The sequence below is a fragment of the Gracilinanus agilis genome, chromosome 1 (genome assembly GCF_016433145.1).
Source record: "Gracilinanus agilis isolate LMUSP501 chromosome 1, AgileGrace, whole genome shotgun sequence".
NCBI classification, from domain to species: Eukaryota; Metazoa; Chordata; class Mammalia; order Didelphimorphia; family Didelphidae; genus Gracilinanus; species Gracilinanus agilis.
The window spans coordinates 4283385-4301875 of NC_058130.1; the positions used below are offsets into that span (position 1 = coordinate 4283385).

The 18491-nt window shown below is 60.9% G+C and overlaps 1 protein-coding gene across 1 annotated transcript in view; it reads right to left on the reverse strand.

Moving 5' to 3' along the window:
* The window catches only part of ELMO1 (engulfment and cell motility 1), a 227036-nt gene extending 212013 nt beyond the window's left edge, over nt 1-15023 (reverse strand). Inside the window, exons 1-3 of the mRNA XM_044676775.1 lie at nt 14904-15023; nt 7052-7092; nt 6453-6525 (exon numbers count right to left, since the gene is read on the reverse strand). Of these exons, the coding sequence (XP_044532710.1) occupies nt 6453-6525; nt 7052-7092; nt 14904-14981 (192 nt within the window). The 5' untranslated portion in view covers nt 14982-15023. The remainder of the gene's footprint in view (nt 1-6452; nt 6526-7051; nt 7093-14903) is intronic.
* Nucleotides 15024-18491: the final 3468 nt, after the last annotated feature.

An 18491-nucleotide genomic window follows, 5' to 3' on the forward strand; every position in this document is an offset into this window, starting at 1 on the left:
GGGCCGGAGCTCTATCCAAGGCGATCTGCCTAAAGCTCAGCTCTGATCCTGCCACCCCCCAGCGGCTTCCTTTTCTCTTCAGGACCAAATATAAAAGCTCGTTTGGGTTATGAAGCCCTCTGTGACCCGGCCCCGCCTACCTCGCTAGTCTTCTCACCCATCCCAGCCCTCGGTCAGCCTCCCGGCTAGTCCTCACACTGAAGACCCTCTGAGCCCCCCCCAGAACGCCTTCTCTCCTCATCTCTGCCCCTTGGCTCAGGTTCGTGGCCCCCCCATGATGACAGTGCCCGGCTCGGAGACCGTCTCCGCTTGATTCTCTCTGTACTATGTTTGTACGGGTCTGCCTGGCCCCCTGCCGCCCCCATGGGCCCTGGGAGGGCGGGGACTGTCTGCCACAGTTCTTTGCATGCGCCTAGCTCAGAGCCTAGAACCCAGAAACACTTGGCAACTCGACTTCAGAAAAGAACGTTTGGTTTTCGATGTAAACCAAGAATCAGGGCTCTCAGAGCCGCCTCATCCATCTCCCTCGGTTCACAAATGTGGAAACTGAGCCCCAGGGAGATTAAGTGACTTATTCAAGGCCATACAGGCCACAGACTAGAACCCAGGGCCTTCTCTTGCTCTCTTACTGGCGATGACCAGAGCCACCGGCACTGTCCCTCCGGCATTGTTCCTGAAGTTCAGCAGAGGCCAGGAAGGTCGCTACGTGGCCTGGCGAGTGCCACCTCCATGGAGATCCGGCCCAAACTCTGAGGGCCTCGCGGGGGTCCTGTTGCTCGGCGACTGAGGAGGGTCCCTCTCCTTTTGGGGAACTGGCTGTCTCCCCCTCCCAGCAATCTGTGTATTAAAGCAGGAGGCTGGGTTAAGGCTTCTCCCCCGGGCGGGGTTGGGGACTGATTTCCACAGAGTTCATTAACAATCACTTGAAATAAGGAAAGCACCTCCAGAGAGGCCTAAGCTAAGCCTGACCACTAGCCAGCCTCCCTCCACGCCCCGCTGCCGCCTTCAGGGAAGCAGAGAGGGTCCGGGTCCCACCCACTCCCCAAATGGGCCCAACTGGGTCGGCAATCCCGGAAGGGGAGGGCATGAAACTCCCTCTACGCGGGACCCTCTGCTGGCTCTCTTTCTTCTTCAGGTTAGAAGGAAGGGGGCCTGGTGGGGGAAGTTGGGGAGAGGGTTCGGGGGGGATTTCCCCCCCTAAAGACTGGTCATGTGTCCAAGGGATTCTAGGGGTGACAGTTTGCTTCAAACTCTTGCCGAGTAGCCAGCATGGCTGATGAAAATGGCGGCTCCCAACATTATCCTCCTGGCCGTGGGCACCTTGTCCAGGACACTCGCTCCGGTTAAAATGGACCGAGAGGCCAGCGGACGTGGCTCTGCCCCGCAAGCCCCGTAGGAGCCAAAAGGCCGCCGGGCACCCGAGAGCCGAGGGACCCGCGGATCGGTGCCCACCCCGGTCTGCCCGGCTCTCTGGTGAAGGACTGGCCAGGAGAAGGCACAGGCGGCGCGCCTCCGCGGGGAACAAAAGGCATTTCTAGTAATGTGATCTCAAAGTGAAATTGCTGCGGACCTTTACGGCGAGAGGAAGTCCTAGCAAAGGGGGCCAAAAATCATCCTGGAAGTCGGCGGCGCTCAGAGGTTCCTCAATGGGCTTCCTCCTGTCGTGCGGCAGCTTGCGAGGCCCCCCTGCCTGCGGCCGGCTGGTGTGCATTCAGGGAAAACGACCGACTCCACATTCATGCAGCCGCGTCCTCCTCCGTGCCCGGGACAGGCGGGCTGTGGGCGATGGAAAGACAACGGCCCACCCGGCCCTGCTTTCGAAGGGACAGCCGAGCGGGGCTGGGAAATGCACTCAGGGCAAGAGCTCAAGGTTGTCGCCGTATTTCCCTCTGTGGGCCTCGTCCACCCAGCGTGGCGGCACACAATCCAAGAAGGGCCAAAGGACGCTGGACAGCACCGGACCCCGGAGCAGCCAGCTTTAATCCCTAATTAGGAATTGCGTTTTGTTTCTAACATCAAGAAAGAATCGGGGCAGCTGGGTGGCTCAGTGGATTGACAGCCAAGCCCAGAGAAGGGAGATCCTGGGTTCAAACCTGGCCTCAGACACCTCCTAGCTGGGTGACCCTGGGCAAGTCACTTGCCCCCACTGCCTAGCCCTTGCCACTCTTCTGCCTTGGGGCCGGGGCGCAGTACTGATCCTAAGACGGAAGCTACCTTCCGGTAAGGCCTGCGCAAGCCTGCAAAGTACAAAATGGAGTTCGGCGTTAACGCGGTCATCGCTGGTCTGAATTTCACCCTCCAGCGCAGGCGATATTTGAAGGTGACAGTCGTGGGGGCCCTCAGCACTCTTCGTCACAGGAGAATGTTTAAGACTCTCGGGGGGCTCGAGGGGCCCCTGGATGGTCTCCGCCTCTCCAACCTCCCTTCTTGTGACTGTGGCCAGGACTCAGCCCGAGCCGCACACGCAGGGAGGCCCATCGGCACGCGATTCGTGATCCTCGGGGCCGCCACGCGCCAGGGGCTCGGGCTCTACTTCACGGGCCCCCAACCCTCCCGAGCCTCTCGACATGCTCTCATGCCAACGGCAGGACGTCGTCTCATTCCTCCACGATCAAACCCAGCGCGGAGCATCCGTCTGCCCTTACAGGGCATCGAGAGCCTTCTGGTCCTGCATCTCCTCCACCCGATTCCCCGGGGCTCACGAGGGTGCTCCAAGCTTCTGTCTACATGGTGGGACTCAACCCGCCGGCAGTGCCCTCAATGCCCGCCCAGAGAGGACGGATGCTTCTCCAAGTGGCCATGCGAAGAGGGACCCGAGGCCGAGGGGTGGCCAGTAACCCCCCAGAACGGGCTCCATTCAGTATGACTTCCTGGGTGCCAGGGACCGTGCCAGGTCCTGGGGGCCTACAGGAACCCAGCAGTCTCTGCCCTCGAGGAAGCGGAAGAGACTGGGGGAAGGTGCCCAGATCAGGGGCACGATGGAGAAGCCAGAAGCAGAGGCGCAGGTGGGGAATGGGAGAAGCCTGTGCTGCGTCCCCTCTTTCAAGAGAGGCCCTGGAGCCCGTGACCCACCCTCCAGGCAGAGGACCCAATGCAGGGAGCGGGGCAGAGGGGCCAGAGGAGATGGGAGGCCTGGGCAGGTTGGGTCATTTCCCACTGATGGGTTTCCTGGGGGAGGAATTTGATTGACTTTCTGGTGCATGTCCCAAGGGGGAAGGCCAAGCTCCAGGCCTGAGAGGCTGCTGAGAGGAGAAGGGGACAGCCTCCCTGCCTGCCTCCCTGCCGGCCTCCCTGCCTGCCTCCCTGCCTCCCTCTGGCAGAGAAGGGAGGGACTCGACGCTGGCTGAGCCACAGCTTTTGGCCGGGGCTGGGCACGTGTTTCCTTTGCTTTTGCTTGCCTACCCGTTTACGACAGGGGCTTGTTTTCCTCGAAGGGAAGGGAGAGGGCCAGCAACTCTGGGGGAACTCCTGTCCAGGCCCGGATTGGAAGGAAGGTCTTCAGGGGCGCCCCCAGCAAGAGATGGGTTACAGGGGTGGGGGGGGTCCCTCCAGAGGCAGCCAGAGCCCTCTGGGACCGCGTGATTCGGTGGAGCACCCGAGGGGTGACTTCGGCTCCATCCAAGTGGTAAGCGGCAGTTTAGTGTGAGAATGGAGGCGAGGGATGGAATTCTCGGGGGGCCACTTGGGATCACTTGAGAGACGGTGAAGGGAAGGAGAGCTGCGGCAAGAGCAGGCAGAGATCCATCTTAAGCCTGACAGCCGGGGTGAGGGGGGAGGCTTTTGCGAGCCCCAATTCAGAGCAACAACGAATCGGGTCACCACGTCCCCCAGCTTGTGTGGAAGTCGTCCCTCCAACCTCTGAGGGGCGGCCCACCTTTCCCGGGTCCCCCTTTTTCCAAAGTCTCACAGTATCGGTGGTTAACAGTGAGTGAGGAGGGGCTCGCCACACCGCTTCCACCTTGCTCCCTTAGCTTCCTCCTCCTCCTCCTCCTCAGCCACCATAACACGGTACATTTATTTGGTCTGGGAAGGGGCTCACTGTGAACAAATGCTTGGAGCCACAGGACTTGGATTCAAATCCTGGCTCAGCCACTCACAGAGGAGGTGACTGAGCAGGCCGCAGGACCATGCTATAAAGCTGACCAAGACTACGGAGGGTGGCTGGGCCCAAACACTACAGATAAAGAAACTGAGGCCCAGGAAAGTGAAGTGGCCACATGTAGCCATGGGAAGAGCCAGGCATGAGTCTAAAGCCTGGCCTAGTCACAGAAATGGTTTTCACTGACAAACTGGAGTCTGTCCCCCTCAGCTTCGGGGGCGAACTCCGGCCCAAGTCCTGGTCCACTTGGACACTAGCCACAGAATCAACATTTCGGAGCTGAGAGCGGCCTACAGGCCACCTGGCCAAACCCCCTCCTTCTCAAAGGAGAAAAGCAAAGCCCAGAGAGGTGAAGGGGCTGCCGCGGTCCCCCATCCCGGGAACAACGGGCCAGGCTGGGCCTAGAACTCGGCTCTCCCACATCTCCCGACATCTCGCTGCGTCGCCCTCCCAGCGGGTCTCCTTTGCTCAGCGCTCCGTCCGTTCCGGGAAGGGGAGGGATTTCCCGGCCCGTCACCTGCGCTGCTCCCTCTAAGTCGGGGCCGGGGCCCCCTTTCCCAACAGCCCTGCCAGAAAGCTTCAGGCTGGGGCCGAAGGTGAGGCGTGGAGCTGGCTCTCCCGGAAGGCGGCCACGGCTGCCACGACCACCACCATCGCCGCCTGCATCAGCAGCGGAGCAGAGCCGGATCCCCAGACTAACGGAGGCCACTGGACGTACTAACGGCCCCCCAGGCGCTCCTGGGCCCCCCCGGGTCTCAAGGGCCCTCTTCGGGCCCAGTGGATGAGGGGTTGTTGGGATCTTCGGGGTCTCCTTCCCTCCACCCCCTGCCGGGGCCTGTCTGAGGCGGCGGATGGGAGACGCTGCTCAGAGCAGGTCACTCCTCGCGGGCTGAGCTTGTTCGTCTGCCATCTCGGCCTGCCCAGAGCCTCAGCGGGGCTCGGCCCGTGGAACCTGGCGTCGATGCCCGTGACTTCACGGCCACCGGCCTGGAGCCCTGCCCCGAGGGCCAAGGCTCCACGGCAGGCCCTCCTGCATGTGGCTTCCAGATGGCTCGGCCTTCGGGCAGAAACCCTCGTCGTCCCTCGCCCCGCTGAGCACGCAGGACGCTGGGCCGGGCCTTCCCCACGAACGTGCCGCAGCTGCCCTGGCAGAGCCCTGAAGCCCCTCCCGGAGCCCTCTTAGCCTGGCCTGGCCTTCGCAGCCCTCCCAGCAGTCTCGGAGCTCGCCAAACCAGACACGACCTCCAGGCACGAACCTGGGGCCGGACTTCCCGTCTCCTCCTGACCCCAACGGAAGCTCCCCGAGCCAAAGGCCGGTTTGGGGTGCTTGTTGGGGCTCTTTATGCCAACCAAGCGGAGGTGCACCCACGGTGCAGGGAACATGGCGGCCACCTCACGGGAGCGCTCCGGAGGACCCTGGGGCCGGCCAGAAGCTCCAAAGGGGGAGCAGCGCAGACAGGCCCCAAAGGCCTCGGGCGATGGGCAGAGCAGAGGCCCCTTTAACAGGAGGGGAGCCCAAGGCAGGCCTCTGCCTGTGGGGGATGGGGGGCCCCACGGCTGGGAAGCAGACTGGGAAAGAGAAACTGCATGGAAGTGCGCCGAGGTGGGTGCCCGGGATGGGGAAGGGCCTCGAACCCAAGGCCTGTGACGGAGACGGCAGGAAGGACAGGAGAGTTGGAGGAGGCTGTGGGGAACATGGCGCAGCTCTCCCAGAGGGGTCGCCGCTTCAGGTACTCCACAGCCATGTGAGGAGAGACTGGCTGACTCGGGGGGCTCCGGGGCCGCCTCCAATTAGAGCGGAGGGAAAGTACAAAGAAAGCACAGGAAAGGGGGCCCTCTGCTCCCCTCAGAGCACACCCAGCTCGTCAGGTAGGGAGCCCCCTGTCGCTGGCACTATGCAAGCAGGAGCCCGGAGATCCCTGAGGATCACGGAGCCAGGGTTGGAGGTCCGAGAGGCCGGCGGGGTTCCGGGACGCGCCCAGGTCCCACAGAGAGCCGGGGCAGGGCAGGCCTGGACCGGGCCAGAGAGGGTGGAGGCGCCTCTGTGCTGGCCGGATCAGCGGCTGCCTCAGGACGTCCGCGTGTAGAACGGGCCGAGGATGCCGGAATGGGGGAAGCCCGAGGGCCAAAGGGAGGCCAGGCCCCCCCGGGAGCCCCCCTCCGGGGCCCGGCCCTGCGCCGATCCCAGGACCAGACGCGGCCTGGCGCAGCACCGTGCGGACGGCATCCCCGAGCAGCCTGCAAGGGCTGCTTTCGGCGCGCTCGGCCTTCTGTGGTGCCAAGTGAGAAGCGTCGCCCGGCTCGTGCCAGCTGGCTGCCAGCGGCCCCTCCCCGCCCCCCGAGGACCCCCTACCTTCTCGGTGATGTAGAAGTTGGAGCTGTCGGCGTGCTGCAGGGCAAAGCACTCGTGGTTGGTGAGCGTCCACCTGCGCGGGAACACGGGAGGCGGCTCAGCCAGCGTGCCGGGCGCCCGGGCTCGGGGCACGCGGAGGGGACCGTCTCTGCGGCTTCCCGGGGGCCCAGATTCTTTTCTAATGCTTTTGGGGGGGCCCCGGGGGACAGAGAAGAGACTGGGGGGGGCCTGGGTTCCAATCTGGCCTCTGGGGGGGGGCCCGCCAAGCCCCCGAGCCCCCCTCGCCGAGCCCCGGTCACTCTCCTGCCCTGGAGCCGGTCCTTGGCATCCTTTGTAAGGCAGAAGGAAGCCGGGTTTCCAAATGCCTCTGCCAGGCTTCGCAGGAAACCATCGGACGTGGCCGGGAAAAAGGGGGCAAATGACGAGGCCGAGCGGCCTCCGAGCGGGGCCAGGGTGGCTGCTCTGGGCCGCCCTTCGAAGCTTCGAGGACGGGGGGAGCTCTAGAGGCCCCCTTCCTGCGGCCCAGAGAGCCTTCCACCCGCCCTTTCGATTGGGGGCCCGGGGTTCTGGGGGTTCCGGGGGGGCCCGGGGCCACTTACCCATCGCACACTTCCTTTATCACGGCGGACAGGGGCTTCTTCTGCAAAGAGAGAGAAGACTCGTGACATCCCTCTGCTAGGAGGAGGCTCCCACCATGGCTCCTTCTCCTCATCGGCTCCCTTTCCCAAGTCCCTCCCCGCCTCCCACCCGGGCGAGACCCCCACCTGCCCCCTCAGCCTCCGCTTCCTCAGAGTCGCTGCGAGTTCGAAGCCACCCCAGAGAGAAAGGGCCGTAAATATAACAGACGGGCGCGGTCTTATAGACATTTTACCAGCCTGGCCATGGCTTTCATTAAACTACTAATTCTAGATTTATATCAGTCTTTATTATTTTTAATCGTAACACGTGCAGACCCTCCAGGGCCGCAGACACGGGCGCAAACATGGCGACGAGGACGATGGCAGCGTCCCGGAGGCCTCGGGCTGCCCCCCTGCCCCGCTCGGGCCCACGCTCGCCTCTCGGCCCGGCCTCCGTTGCTCTTCTGTGAAATGGGTCCTCGTGCCCGAAAGCCGGGCTCTGCCCCGGCTCGATGGCCAGCCACGGGGGCTCCCTCCAGTCTCGGAGGTGGAAGGAAATCCTGGCGTTCCCGAGCCGGCGAGCCGAGCCACGCACAAGCCAAGAGCCCGGAATAAACAGCTTGTTCTCGGCTGGAAACAAGCTCCGAGTCCGGTGTGGAAGCGCAGCATTTCCTCTGTTCGAGCGCCCTTCCCTGGGCTTAGGCAGGCGCCACGGAGGAAGCCCCAGAACGCCGGGCAGGAATCTGGCGCTGGAGGGGAGCCGGGAGGGCGTCAGCCTTCGCTTTGCACGGGAGAGGAAGCGGCTTCTCCAAAAGCGGGGCAGGAGCGGAACGCAGGTCCTCCGAGCCTAGCCCGGGCGCTCCCTTGGAAGGACGCAGCCTGCGCAGGCGTGTGGCCGCCTGAGGGCAGGGGAGGTGGGCTTCCCGACGTCGGGGGCCACGCCGTCTCCCCCAGCCCCCCAATCGTCACCCCTAAGCCCTGCTCCTGCTTTTGTAGGGCTTGCTGGCCTCCAAAGCGTTTCCCTCACAACTGCCTCAAGTGGAAGGACATGTGACTGTTCAGACTCCCGTGTTCCAGATGGGGAAACTGAGGCCAAGGAGATGGCCCAACTCATACAGCTCATGGGTGTCACTGAGGCCAGGGCTGAGGCTCAGGGTCCCCCCCAGGGGCAGAACCCCACCCCCCGCCCTGGCTCTCCAATGCATGGATCACCCCGTGCCAGCCTCCCTCTTGACCTCCAAGCTTGTCAGCTTGTCTAGAATGAAGGATCCTTGGCCTCGCCCCAGCGTTCCGATGCCCGGCCTCTGCCTCGCCCAGCGGGGCTCCCAGCCCTGACCCCCCACCCTGGCTGAAGGCAGCCTCCAGGGGAGGAGCCCCAGCCCTGCCTTTGGAAGGACAAACAAGAAGCGAAGGAACAAACAGGATATTCTGGACCCAGCCGTGGCGTCCCCTGCGTGCCAGACGCGTCCTGGGCTGCCAGAGCAGATGTGCACAGCTGGGAGAAAGCTGCTGGCCGGCGGGCCGCCATGACGCAATCCCGGGGCTCAGGGAGCATCGGGAGGCAGAACAGAGGCGCTGCCTGCCCTGCCTTCGGGGGGAGCCCCCCGAAGGGGCACGACTGGAGGCAAGACTCCGACGGTCTTCATTCTCCCAGCAAGCCCTTCCTCCCTCCTTTCTTAAAGGCCCGCCTCTCCCTTTTTATCGCTCACTGAAAAGACGGAGACCCTCGTGGATGGAAGGGCTCCAACGTGGCAGAATCACTTCCTGGCTCTCCTCGAACCCACGGAAAAGGTCCTTCTGCAACAAGCCGTCCCGTCAGCTGCCCTAACAAGTGGCCCCAAAGCCCTACTCGGACTTCCGCTAGCGGGGAGCTCGGGACCTCCCGAGATGGCCCGTTCCGCGCTGGGTTAGCTCCTGTTCGAGGGTCTCCTGGTTCCACCCAGGGGGAGGCAGCAGAGCAAGTCTCTTCCCTCCGAACCCCCAAACCCTGTCCTGTCCCCTCGGCCTTCCCCAGACCGAACATCCTGTAGCCGATCTTTCTCGGATGCGCCTCACTTGCACCTGCTTCCCTCTTCTGGGCACTCCTAAAGTGGGGGGCCCAGGAGGGAGCCCAGCACTCTGGGTGGGCGCTGTCCACGGTCCGGGAGCGTGGCACAGAACCAGCCATCGGCCCGGCTCTGGAAGCTGGATGTACTCCAGGAAACGGGCCTCCATGGCCCAGCCGCTCCGGGCAGAACGGGGTCGGGAGCTGCGTTCTGGACTCTTGTTCTCGAAGCGAAAGCCTCCTGCCATGTGCCCCCCCAAAGGTCCCTTCCATGGCCCCGAGCCCCTCAGAAGGCTCAGGCAGGGGCCTCCGGCTCTTGTCACTGTTCTGTCTCGCCGCGGGCTCGGAGGTCCCAAGAAGAGATTCGCATCCCTAACAGCAGAGGCCCTCCCGTGCGAGTCGGGCCTCATCCCGGATCCATCCACAGACTTCTGGCAAAGGACTCGTGGGGACCCCAAAGCAAGGCTCCTGCCCTCCGGGAAGCTCTGAGGCCGGCCAGGGAAGACGGCCCGCCCATGCTAGGACACGTACAAAGGGGTCCACGTGAGGCGCCGCCAGGAGGGATAACGCGGGCGGTGCCAAGCCGAGCCTTGAAGGGGGTCCAGACGGGCCTGCTCCAGACCCACCTTCCAAGCAGGAACAAAGACCTTAAGAAAGAAAAGGCACCTTTGGGTGCTTTCCGGGCCCGTTTGTTACTCTCCAGACCCTTTTCCCTCCTCTTAAAGAGTGGCTCCGGGGTGAGGCCCAGAGATCACGGGGCGCAGGAAGCGGGACTGCAGGAATCACGGGGGACCCCTGCCCCCCCCCAACTCCAGGCATGAAGTGAGGCCCTGAGCAGAGACCCAACGTCTCTTCTGTCTCTGAGATCCGCGACTGCACATGTTGGATCCTAATTTTGATTCTATTTAACTTCCTGGCTGTGAGATGATGGCTGGGGGGGGAGGGGGGCCTGTCTTTCAAAGGGAGCTGATGAAGCCCCTCAGGCCAGAATGGGACCCGCCAAGTGCTCCGGGAACTTTCCAGGCTGCGGGGCGGTCAGCTAGCAGCGGCCCTGGGTGAGTGGCCATCTGGGGCTCCCCCATCCCTGAGCCGGGGGGTCTCACGCATATTTGTGGCTGACTTTACGTAGGAAGGAAGGAATAAAGGATTCGGGGTCCTCGCTGTCCGGTGGGATGAGGGTGTGGAGCAGGCACTGGGCGCTCTTCTCTGCTTCTTCCTCCCCTGGGGGTGGGGGGGGGGGGGGCGGCTGTTGGGTTGGCTTTGTGTGGAAGGCAGGAGGCCCCAGCCTTGGTCTCTGGGGGTGTGGAATGAAGCCTCTCCCTAGGCCAGGGGAGCCCTGGGCGGCTGCTCCCCTTTTGTTCTCTGCTCTCTCCTTTACACATGGAAATTCAGAGGAGGAACTGGGTCCCCCCAGCCAGGGCAACGAGGGAGAACAATGAGACCCTTGATGGAACCTGGGCAGGAAGGGGAGGGTGGGGGGAAGAGCCGGACCTCGAACAAACAGCAGGTCTGCCCGGTTTAGCAGCAGGGCCTGAAAAGAAATCATGACTAGGAGGCCCTGGAGTGGAGCAAGAAAGGAGACCCGAGTGCAAGTCCCGCACCGCAAGCTCTGCCCTCTCTGGAATATACTCCCTCGTCCCGTCCTCCTCGAAGAGTCGGGCATCTGGGCTCAAATCCCAGCTCGTGGAATAGCCGGAGGCAGCCTCTGCCTCAGTTCCCTCCCCTTATCTGCCCGAGTCGAGGTCACGCACACAGGCAGCCCTATCGAAGACATCTTGTGAGTCACTTTCCTGCCAGGGACGGCCATTCCTCGTCCTGCCTCTGGCGCGCCCGTCCATCTTCTCCCCCAAAGTCGGTCAGCGGCGGCGGTCCTGGCAGCCTCCCTTTCATGCTTCTGACACCCGAAGGGCAGCAGAACAAAGCTCTGCCCGGCCACCTGCGCCCTCGCCCTCCCCAGGGGAGCCATCCGTCATCTCTTCCCGCCAGGGACGCCCTTTCCTCTGCCGAAGGGGAGAAGAGCCGCACGCAGCCTGCACGAGCCCACCAGGGGCCCCCTCGGCACCCTCTGGGTGACGGTCATCTTCCGCTCCCCGGAGACAGCAGGGCGCCCCGCCTCAGTGCCACAGGCTGACCCTGGTAGAGGTCTGTATCGAAAGGCGTTCGTGGGCTACTTGGGGACAACAAAGGAGCTTGGGAACTTCCCCAAAGGAAGCCAGTCGGCTCTCCTCTTGCTCAGCGATAGGCTCCCCTCGTCCTCCTGTCCCCCATCCCTGCGCACATCCAGCTGGCCACGTCCTGTAGGGTGTCCATCCAAACGGACCATTTTTCATCCACGTGGTCTTTCCTGTGTGGAAGGGCCGGTCAGACGCCTTGGCAGTGGGGGCAGATCCCCCCCCTCCCCCGGAAGGCTCTGCAGGACACGGGCTGGAAGTGATCCACTCCTCGTGCTGGTGGAGGGTCTCATCAGCCCCAGGGAATCCCCTCCTCAATCTGGCCTCTGCCCTGGGGCCCCTCCTTCACGAAGGTGAGCACCACGGCCAACGACTCTGCTTTACTGCGCGGCTGATCCTTGTCACCAGAGATCTCCCTGATGCCAAATCTTCCAGGGACTCACGAATGAAGGCTCTTCGGGGATAGGCGGCTGCCATTTTTACAAATTTCTGCCCCTCTTCTCTCTCCTAAGCATCCCTATCTACCTCAACGGAGCCGCAATCTTTCCTCCCAAGGCCACCAGGGTTCCACCAAAAATCTCTGCAAGGCCACGCTCTCCTCCTGCAGCCAGGCTCCAAAGCATCCGATGACCCTGGGTCTTCCCTCTGCCTCACCCTGCACAGCCAACAAAGACGGGCCGAATTTTAGGGTGAGAAGAGAAGCTTGGCGTCCTGGTCCAGCCCACACTGGGAAAGGAACCCTCACTAGATAGAACATCCAAGGCCAAGTCATCCGGCCACTTCTGGAAGGCCTCCAAGAAGGAGGAGGACGAGGAGGGCCGAGACAGGCTTAGGAGGTGAAGCGCATGATTCGGATTCTACGAAGCTGAAAAAGTTCTGCCCAAACAAAATCAATGCAACCAGAAAAGCTGTGGAGGAGAAAAGAAGGCGTTGTTTCAGAAAGAAATGGGTGCGGAGCAAATGAATAAAGATCTGATCATCCATTCACCTGGGGAAAAAGTCATCCAGAAAATCAAAATGATACAAAAGGGGACGAAGAGCCCCCGATAAAGGGCAGGAGAAGAAAGGGAAGCTAGACGAGAAATGAAGATTAAAACAATGCTGAGGTTCCACCTCCCCAATGAACAAAAGTGGTGCAGGGAAAACAGGCCCCCCTGCAAGTTTCCCCCACAGTCCCTGGCCTTCCCAGGCTTCGATATGGGGGTGCCGCTCCTAGGCTTGTCACCTCTGGAGGTCAGTAAGAGGCAGGAGGGTCCCAGAGAAGCAAACCTATTTCTAGCAACACTTTGCGTAGCAGCAAATGGAAGGGAGCCAAGTGAGAGCCCATCTGTCAGGGGGTGGCTGGGAATGTGGCATTTGGACGTGGCTGGCGATGTTGTCACCGCATCGGAAAGGAGGGCGCCGCCTTCTGTCACGGCACGCGAGAGATGGAAAGACGTACCGCGGGAAGGTGCTGCTAGAGCCTGTGTTGGCCTCTTTGTTGCCGGGGGGGTGGGGAAGGGGACGGTCTGAGTCAAAAACGTCAGAAGGCAATTTTTGCCAAAATTGTTTCTACGTGTAATAGAAAAAAATTAATTAAATTGAAAAAGAAATCATGAATATGAAAATCTGGAGGGCGGCTGACAGTCCCTGCCTGCATCTCCTCGATAAGCTTGGAAGCGAGGTCAGCATCCTCTGGGGGAGGCAAGAGGGGAGGACCGGAGCCCTGAGAAGGTGGGGTGCTCGTTGCCCCTCACTGTCCCCAGGCTTTCACGGCCCTGCTCTCTCCTGGTTCTCCTCTGCCCCGTCTTGTTCCTTCTTGGTCTCTGCTGCTGCCTCTTCACCTCCACTGAGGCTCCGTCCCGGACCCTCTTGCTCTGCCTCTGGACCACTCTGCTTCGTCTCGCTGCTCCCACGCATCCCTTGGATTGGACGAGGGTCTCCACAGATCTATTCTCCAGCCCTCGGCGTGACCTCCAGGCTCTTATCTCCATTCGCCTGTTGGAGGCCTTGAACTGGATGTCCTGTAAACGCCCCAAAGCCATCGTGTCTAAAACTGGCCCGATGGTCCCCTCCTGCCTCAGATGTGCCCGTTACTGCGGAGGGGCCGCTCTGGGCCCAGACGGAGAGGCCCGAGGCGATGGCCTCTGCGTGGCAGGAGGGAGCCGGGCTGAGAAGGCGCCGAGGGGCCGCTTCCTACGGAACTTCTACATGACGTTTTTTGCCGTTAATTCCGCCGGTTATGCTCCGTACCCTGAATGAGGGGGTGAGCTCCCCGGGCTCCCCGCTGCACACACCCCGTGAGCGCGAGGTCCTTGTCACTGTTCCGCCTCTGCTCCAGCTCCAAGCTGGACTTCTGGGCCTTCCCGGAGTGAAGGCCCATGTCTGGTGGCCACCGAGAGGCCTGTGTCCGGCCATCGCGTGACCGCCCAGGAAACGCCACCACCAGCCTTCCACGCTCCCTCGGCGCCCAGGAAGACCTCTTTGTGGGAGAAGCGGCCATCGGAGGCCGTTGAAGGCGCTGTTCTTCTCCTCCCAAGAAGAGAGGCCCACAGAAGGCCAGCGGGCCGGTCCCTCTGGCTGATAGGTCTAATTCAGACCCGGCCTGGGGCTCTGGCCAGTGAGTCCGGCCTGGCCCACTGGACGAGGCAGGAACCTCCTGGGGGCACTGAACAAGCACCTCCTCCCACATGTCAGACAAGAAGAAGTCAAGAGCTTGTTAGATGGGAAAATCTCACTGTTGTTTAGAGAAAGAGGCTGCTGTGGGGCCCCCCGAGAGCCCCCCAGCCTGCGACAAGCCCTCCATTGGCCTCCCCTCCCTCCTCTGAAGGCTCATCCCCACCTCAGGGTCTCTGGTTCCTCGAGGGATCCCCGGCCCCACCTGGGCTCCCCAAATCCTCTGAGAGCAGAGTCCAGAAAGCCCAAGCTGGGCAGGGGCAGAGTCAGCACCCACCGGAGGCCAGCGCTGAGCGGGAGCCCCCAGCCTCAAAGGAATAAGGCAATGGAGGCAGGGCTGGAGGAGATGCCTCGGCCCCGGGGTCCCTCAGCACCAGGGAACTCCCTCTGAGGCAGACATTGGGGTCTAGCCGTCACCCAGGAAAGTCCCTCCCCAGGGCGCATCCTGCCTTCCCGAGAGGTGGAGATTTGGGTCAGAGCAGGAGCAGCCTTCGAGGCCATTAGCCCATTTCAGAGAAGACACTACCAAGGCAGGAAAACAAGGGGCCTTCCCAAGACGGCGCGGTTTATTAGTGACAGAGGCAGGACTGGCACCCAGAACCCAGACTTGTGAGAGAGCCCCCAGCGTGCCATGTGGCAACACGATGAAGGGCCAGAAGAGAAGGGCCCGAGCCGAGGCTGCCCTGTGCCCGGCTGAAGGCGCCACACTCTGGAGGCCTTTGGGAACAGGGAGGTCCCGATCAGTGAGGTTGGAGAGCCGGACAGAAGCAGCCCACAGGGGAATGTCTGCTCTCCGGACGGCCCCGGCTAGTGCCGAGCCCGAAGGCCCCGGGCTTCCTCTGGCGGCCACAGACGGCCATCGGGGACCTGAGGAGTATCAGTGACCCCAGAGGGGATGCCCCGCCTACGCCGGGGAGAAAAGAGGGGCCACAAGATGGGGCCCCACCAGGGTGCCGCCACTTACCTGGTCGATCTCCATGAGCTTGGGGAAGGCCCCCGGGCACTCGATGGCCACCTTCACGATGTCTGCGGGGGGCGGCATCGTCCCGGGCCTGGCCACGCCGCAGCGACGAGCCTCTAGATGCTACCTGGCTCCCAGGGTCCCCGGCGCTGCGGGCAGAGAGAAAACACAGAGAGGCCGTTCAGGACAGAGCGATGACGCCACGCTGCCAGCACTTCCTGTTTTCTCGGCCCGCGCCGTCCCCACCCCAACGTCTCTCGGGGCCGCCGGGACAGCCGGCCTGCCACGGCCAGAGGCTGGGGGCACCCACCGAGGGCCTCCGAGTGTGTCTGTGCAGAGCCAGCAGCCTCCTTCTGCTGGGCGGCCTCCGGAAGGACAGATTGCCCAGGAAGTCAGGCATGGCCAGGAAACGGTGTCTGCCTAACCGCTCTGTGTGTGTGTGTGTGTGTGTGTGTGTGTGTGTGACAGAGAGACAGACAGAGAGAATGAGAAACAGAGACAGAGAGACAGAGAAAAAGAGAGAGACAGAGACAGGGACAGACAGCTACAGAGAGACAGAGACAGAGAGAGCCTGCAGAGACTGAGAGAGAATGAGAGAGACAGAGAGACAGACAGAAAGAGAGAACAGAGACAGATAGAACAAGAGAGACACAGACACAGAGAGAACCTGCGGAGACAGAGAGAGCAAGAGAGACAGAGAGACCGATATGGAGAGAGAGGGAGGGCACGCACTACAGCAACCAGGATATTGAGAGGAAAGGGGAAGGCTCGTTCCTCCACAAAAAAGAGGCCGTGGACAAGAGGAGCCCAGAAGGCGGTCAGAATTAATATGAGGGCTAGAATAAGAATAATAAAAACAGCTCCCACTTCTATAGCACCTCCTGTGTGCCTGGCACAGTGCTAAGTGCTTTATAGATATTACTTCACCAAATTCCCACAACCACCTTGGAGAGTAGGTACTACTATTATCCCATTTTACAGTTGAGCAAACAGGCGGGCAGAGTTTGCCCAGAGTCACCCAGTGAGAAAGTCTCTGTGGCTGGATTTGAACTTGGGTCTTCCTGGCTCCAGGGCCAGGGCTCTATTTCCTGCACCACTTAGCCTTCTCGGCAGAGATGGGAGGCTTCACTAGTAGCCAGATGAGCTCTGGCCAAGTCCTGGGCATGGTAGTGGGAGTCACAGAGTAGGTGGGTGGTCTTATCCCAGCTGGTATTTGCTAGGACTAGAACGCCTTGGAGGGCCCAGCCCTGGGCCAAAGGAGCAAAGAGGGAGCTGGGCTGGGAAGGGAAGAGGGAGCCGGGCCCTTGGTGGCTCACACACCACAAAAAGCTTTGCAAAATGTTGACTACAAACCCTACAAAGGCTGGGGGGATTCCCTGCCTGTGGCCAAAGTGGCTCCTGATGCTGAGGGCCTGGCTGAGTGTCCAGCCCTCACCTCTCTCTAACAGCCTGACCATCATGATCTGGACTTGCTATGGGCCCCTGGGATCCCAGAGCCAGGGCAGGAGGCCTACTGGTTGAGGCTGAGGCTACCAGGGTATAGAAGTCTCTTGGGCCAACCATGGCTCATCCAGCCCCAGCCAAAGGCCTCCAGGGAGGAGCCTCAGAAAGTTCTCTTTTACACACAGGAGGGGTGCCAGACCAGGAAACCGAGGCCCAGAGACCCACGTGAGAGCTGGAACTTGGACCAGGACCAACGATCCCAGGTCCGTGTCCTCTTCATGACACTGTGGATCCAGACACAGGGAATCTGGAAAGTCACGTGGCTCATACAGGGCAAAACCCTAGGAGGTCCAGGTAAAAGTGTGGGCATGTCTCTGGCCTCGGTGCCGGGGAAAATGGCATGCGTTGGGTGGCTGGCAGAATAGGAGGTGATGAGGGCATCGGAGATTCCCCATCATCTAGTCCACACCCCCCCCAAAACACCCCTAAAATCACTGACAATTTGACACCAATTTAAAGCTTGTGACATGCTTGTGGCATCCTCCCAATGGCCCTGAGATGTGCACAGGCACCATTAGCCCATTTTACAAGTGAGGAAATTGAGGCCAACAGAGATGAGGGGCCTTGTTGTGAGTCACATGACTAATAAGAGCCCCTGTCTGGATTTGAAGTCGGGTCTTCTGGATTCTGAGTTCAGCTGGGCCTCCATGCCCCTGCACCACTTGCTGCCCTAGCACAGTGCCTGGCATGTAGCAGGCACTAAATAATGCCCCAGCCATACCATTTCCGGGTTTATACCCCAAAGAGATAATGAGGAAAAAGACTTGTACAAAAATATTCATAGCCTCACTCTTTGTGATGGCAAAAAACTGGAAAATGAGGGGATGCCCTTTGATTGGGGAATGGCTGAACAGATTGTGGTATATGCTGGTGATGGAATACTATTGTGCTCAAAGGAATAATGAACTGGAGGAATTCCATGTGAACCGGAATGACCTCCAGGAAGTGATGCAGTGAAAGGAGCAGAGCCAGGAGAACATTGTACAGAGACGGATACATTGTAGCACGATTAAATGTAACTGACTTCTCTACTAGCAGCAATGCAATGACCCAGGACACTCCTGAGGGACTTATGAGAAAAGAAGCCCTCCACATCCTGAGAAAGAACTGTGGGAGCAGAAATGCAGAAGAAAAACATAGGATCGATCGCATGGGTTGTTGGAGATGTGATTGGGATGTAGACTCTAAACGATCACCCCAGTGCAACTATCAATAAGATGGAAATAGGTCTTGATCGATGACACATGTAAAACCCAGTGGAATTGCTCAATGGCTATAGGAGATGGGAGGGAGGAGGGGAAAGAAAGAACATGAATCGTGTAACCATGGAAAAATATTCTAAATTAACCAAATAAAAATTTTCAAATAAAAAAATAATGCCCCATCCAACCCACCTCAAAAGGCAGAACCCTGGCCTAAGCACAAAGGACACAAAGGCCCCAAAGAAAGATTCCTCCATCTCACCGACAGTCACAGAGTGACAGAGGCTGGCTGGAGAAGGGAGAGAGCTGCCGCCCCTGAGGCCATCGGGAAAGGCTTCCAGAAAAGATGGTGCCCAGCGGAGCCCTGATGGAAATGAGGCAGAGGGGAGGCAGCATCCTTGGCAATGGCTTGGAGGTGGGAAAGCAGGTGGGCACCTGCATGGCAGGGCAGGGTGTGGGGAGGAGGGCTACTCACCAGGCTGCCACTGGGGGCCAGTGAGGGTGGCCACCTCTAGTCAGCCCAGAAGGCCCAAGTGGCAGGACCTGAAAACAAGTCCCCAACCCAGGGGCAGTGGGCAGACAGATCCAGCACAGGGCAGCAGAATGCTCAATGGGTGGAGAGCCGGGCCTGGAGAGGTCCCGGGTTCCAATGTGGCCTGGGACACTTCTTAACTGAGTGGCCCTGGGCGAGTCCCAGAGTGCCCATGCCTGGCCTGCCTTAGAACCAACAGCCAGCATCGGTGCTGAGAAGGAATGGAAGGGGGGTTGGGGGGAAATGGGGGGAAGAGCCTCAAGGGGGAGCCCAAGAGCCTGGGCTGTGGGGACAGACGCTCTGGGTTCAAGTCCTGCCTCTACAACCTACTAGCTGGAAGGCGCTTGGACGAGT